The 4,644-nt window shown below is 46.2% G+C and overlaps 1 protein-coding gene across 1 annotated transcript; it reads left to right on the plus strand.

The window, feature by feature from the left end:
* The first annotated feature begins 403 nt into the window (after nt 1-403).
* Nucleotides 404-1,405, plus strand: LOC128214363 (protein NYNRIN-like). The gene has a single exon (XM_052920790.1). The coding sequence runs from the start codon at nt 404-406 to the stop codon at nt 1,403-1,405; it is 1,002 nt and encodes a 333-aa protein (XP_052776750.1).
* Nucleotides 1,406-4,644: the final 3,239 nt, after the last annotated feature.

A 4,644-nucleotide genomic window follows, 5' to 3' on the forward strand; every position in this document is an offset into this window, starting at 1 on the left:
GAGGATGCATTTATCGCCCTGAAACAAGCCCTGATTGGCCCAGATATTATGGGGTACCCTCTGAATGAGGCAGGAAGCTTTTACCTAGACACTGACGCATCCGGTGTTGGACTAGGTGCAGTGTTGTCCCAAATACAGTCAGGAAGGGAGCGAGTAATTGCGTATGCTAGTCGCGCCACAAATAAAGCGGAGCGTAATTACTGTATTACGGAGCAAGAGCTTCTGGCAGTGGTTTTCTTCATCCAATATTTTCGCCAGTACTTGCTCGGTAGGCGTTTTGTGGTGAGGACTGACCACCAGGCACTGGTATGGCTATTTAGTCTAAAAGAGCCAAGCGGTAAAATCGCCAGATGGATAGAGATACCAGTATGACTTCACAATAGAGTACAGTGCCGGGAAAAGGATGGGGCATTGTGATGCACTTTCAAGATGCGATACTCCAAAAGATTGCAGTTGTCCGGAGGTTGATATGATGGAACCCCTCAAGTGTGGACCATGTCAAAAGTGCCTCCGACGGTCAGAGCTGATGACACTAAGAAGTCGACTGGGTGAGGAGCTCTCAAGTGACATTCAAGGTACCAAGCACACTCCTAATGAAGATCAGACCGATGTGGCTGTAAGAGCAGCAAGTAATCCAGATGACCAAGAGCCAAGTACATCAAAAGGTATTGTAAAACAGCCTAGGTATGGGGAGGGTCATACTTTGCTATGGGCGGCCGCCCTGAGCAACGAAGACGTAGTCGCAAAGCAGATGGAGGATGGCCATATTAAATCTATACTGGAGGCCAAACTGGAGGGAAGGAAACCACTTCAGAGTGAAATGCTTACTGCAAGCCAAGAAACCCGCCACTATTGGCTGATTTGGGATAACCTTGAAATACACTCGGGTGTACTTTACAGAAGGTTCATTCGAAAGGACGGTAATGGTCAGATGTTGCAGCTTATTGCGCCTCACTCGATCCGGGCGGAAGTGGTCAAGCAAGCGCATGACGTTTTGACAGCCGGACATATGGGAATGAAGAGGACCAAGCATCGAATATTGCAAAGCTACTATTGGTTTTGCCTAAAGAGTGATGTGTCTTTGCACGTGAAAGGCTGTGACATATGCGAGTCTGACAAAAAGCCTCCAAACCCCCCGCGTGCCCCTCTTGGCCATATAGGGGTAGGTGCCCCAATGGACGTCCTCGCACTGGATTACGCTGGACCATTTCCGGTTACAGAGCGGAAAAACAGGTATGTACTGGTGGTCACGGATCTATTCTCAAAATATGTTGAGGTAGTTGCAGTTCCTAACCAGACAGCTGAGACGTGTGCCAGCGTGCTGCTCAACACAGTAGTAAGTAGATGGGGAGTGCCATTGGCATTACATAGTGACCAGGGGCTGCTTTCGAAAGCAAACTTATGAAAGAGCTTTGTTCCTTGCTCGAGATAAGAAAGACAAGAACAAGTGCTCGAAATCCACGGTGTAACGGCCAAGTTGAACGGTTCAACCGGTCTCTTCTTAAAATGGTGCGGTGTTACCTTGCTGAAGAGCAAGCCGAGTGGGATCTACACCTGGATGTGCTTGCTGGAGCGTACCGCTCAACTCCACATGAAGCGACTAAACTTTCGCCAAACCTGATCATGATTGGGAGAGAAACACGTCTCCCAAGTCAGATCATGTTTGGCCATGTAAGGCCTGAAGAGAGCGTAGATGACTTTGAAGTTGACTTTGTTCTCAAGACGCAAGAGAGGTTTCGACGAACACATGCTATGGTCAGGGAGCAACTTCAGAGAAGTGCAGCGCGAAGCAAAGAGATCTACGATGCCCGGTTGTCATTTATACAATACGATGCTGGGGACATCGTATGGTTTTTGCATGAGAGTCGACAGGTAGGTGTGACCCCCAAGTTAGAAAGAGCATATGACGGTCCTTTTCCTATTGTGGAAAAACGTTCGTGTGTCAATTTGGCAATTCAACTCGATCGCGAGGGTACCACTAAAGTGACACACCATAATAAATTGAAGCCGTACTTGGGTCACCGAGCACCCAAGTGGGTTAAGTCGGTCGCCGCAAAAGCTAAGCGAAACAGTAAACCGCATTGTCCGTCCCCGAACTGGGTAAAGTAGAACATCGAAACTAGCGCGCCCGCTGAGTCACCACCTTTAATCTAGCTGTTTTAAAGACCATGTCCATGGACGTTTTTTTTTTCAATATTTTTCAGATGCACAAGTTCTCCAACGGAGGTTTAGCCTATAAGTGTAATCACTGCGGCAAGGTAGACCGGAGGGGCAGAGTCTTTGGCCATGTCCTGAAGGAACATGTTCCAGAAAACCGAGTGCCCTACTTCTGCACATTATGCCAGTTCAGGAGTGAGGACCGAGAAGTCTTCCTGGGTCACATGGCTAATTATCGACGCCACTTGAGTGCCATTGCTGGAAAGAAGAACATAGACTACACCAGAGCGTTAATCAAGTCTCCTAATCCATACTTCGTTACCCAAAGAGACGTGACTCCGATTGACCAGGACGTGGACGGGGTATTCGCTGACCAGGAAGAGCATTCGCTGCCAAGCTGGCTCGAGGAGGTACAGCCATTAAGAAGAATACCGACATCTTCACAGGTACCAATCACGCAACCGATCCCTTCAACACCTCAAACACCTGTTCAGCTCGGTACTTTGGGCTCATCGTTCACCTTAGGCCAGCACACTGGTTTTCTCAACAATTTAGAGTCGCCAGTGAGGAACATTCTCGTCACCACCCTTTCCCCGATGCCATTCAACCAGCCAACCTCCCCTCTTCAAACCCCACCCCGTATTGTTCAACCGCACCCAACATATTCTTTCCTTCCGGTTCCACCAACATTTTCAACTGGCGCTGACACTACCTTTCAAGGACAGCCTCAAGTCACATCTCAGCCACCATCAAGCGCAGGGGATAACCCAAACAACCAACTCTTGGCATACGTCACACAACTTACTGGGATAGCCCCAGCTCCGACCACTTCACGCCAAGCAACCCCTCAGCCGACGACTCCTAATCACAAGCATGCCTTTATCGCTACACCCCTGCTTGATGAGCGAGTCGACATACACCTGTCAGAAGCTGAGCTGAATGACCCCCTGCTCCTGCAAGACAATCAGCCAACGCCTGCGCTGTCTACATTCAATATAACGTCTACCGGTGTGCAGTCAGACATAAGTGTTACAGAGGCAGGGTCCCAGACTGAACAGGACCCAATTGTGTTTGCTCTCAGTGAAGGTTTCAACATCCTCAGGAACTCAATGGACGAAACCACCAAGGCATGCGTAGCCATCTCGAGGAATTCCACTCTTATGCTGGACGAGATGAGGCGGGTGGAGAGGCGCCTATACTCAATTGAGAGGAGTCTTTCGGATCGAAGAGAGCGGGAACGCATTGACGCCCCTTCAAGAAATTTGAAGAGAAAACGTAATGAGGAAAAGGAAAATATAAATCCAAAATAACCTAACTGTCCTTCTAACTTACATGCCTTGTTTACCGCCATCCTCAGTCGCCCCTAGTAATGGGGCCCGCCCAATGCTGGTTCACCACGCGAGCATTTGGTGGGTACACGACACGCCTGCTCGGAGAAGTGGGTCCACGTAGCACTGGTGTGGTGTTACCTGGGTATTCGCTGGCTGCGCGTGGGCGGCCAGTCCGTGTATCACATTTGGGCGTTGGCAAGTGTTACACGGGTATGGCCAGGGACCACATATCCGGCACAGGAATACCGATTACGCTAAACCAAACAAATTTTATGGACTCGAAACAAATTTTTTTAAGTGTTGTTTTTGCTAAGACAGTTTAAAACATTTTAAGAATATAAAACGTGTTATATTCATATATAAACAAAACAGAGGACTTTTATTAATTGATGTTCTAACAGTGAATTAACATTTTAACTCAATGTACTTGGGTTGTGTGACTAGGGTTGATGGACATTGGACGTTATTACCTGATCTCATTGAATGTGTATGCTACAGTTATTAAGTTTTTGTGTTCTTCAAAGTTTATCTAAGTTGTGATTATAAAGTTTAACGGCAGCAGGAGCTTAGCCTCTCTGTCGAGGGGGTATTGATGCGCCCCAGCTTTTCTAGTGTATTATTGTGACTTTTAACCATCAAAATAGGTACTTACCATATCCGTTGTGATTTTTTCGTTAACTTGTGTGTTTTTAACTGGTGAGGGCAATTTAGCAATTGATACAAATCTGGTTTATTAATGACAAGCAGACTGTAAAATTTAACTTATAACCCTCACCATTTTCCTAGTCTTGTAGCCGCAAAATTCATTTGCTGGACATTCCGGTATTCATTTAACCATTCCTTTTAATTGTTACTTATATGCATGCTAGAATTCTGTGAAGAAACATAGCAGTTGTTATTTTACCTGAACTCCTGTTCTGAGTTCAGTCATAGTTCATCTATAAATTATTGATTATTGTCAAATGATCACCACCATTTTCATATTTTGATTAACATTTAATGTAAGTTGGTACATTTAATTGTTTTATACCAGTAAACCTTTAGGCTAAATTCCAACTATTTTATTGTTTACATTTACTCTAGCCGCCATCTTGGTTTTCTTAGAAAGGTCATTTGGGTCGACCGAGGTCACAGAGTTCCAAGATCATTTGTTAAG

Source organism: Mya arenaria, chromosome 2, assembly GCF_026914265.1.
Source record: "Mya arenaria isolate MELC-2E11 chromosome 2, ASM2691426v1".
NCBI lineage: Eukaryota > Metazoa > Mollusca > Bivalvia > Myida > Myidae > Mya > Mya arenaria.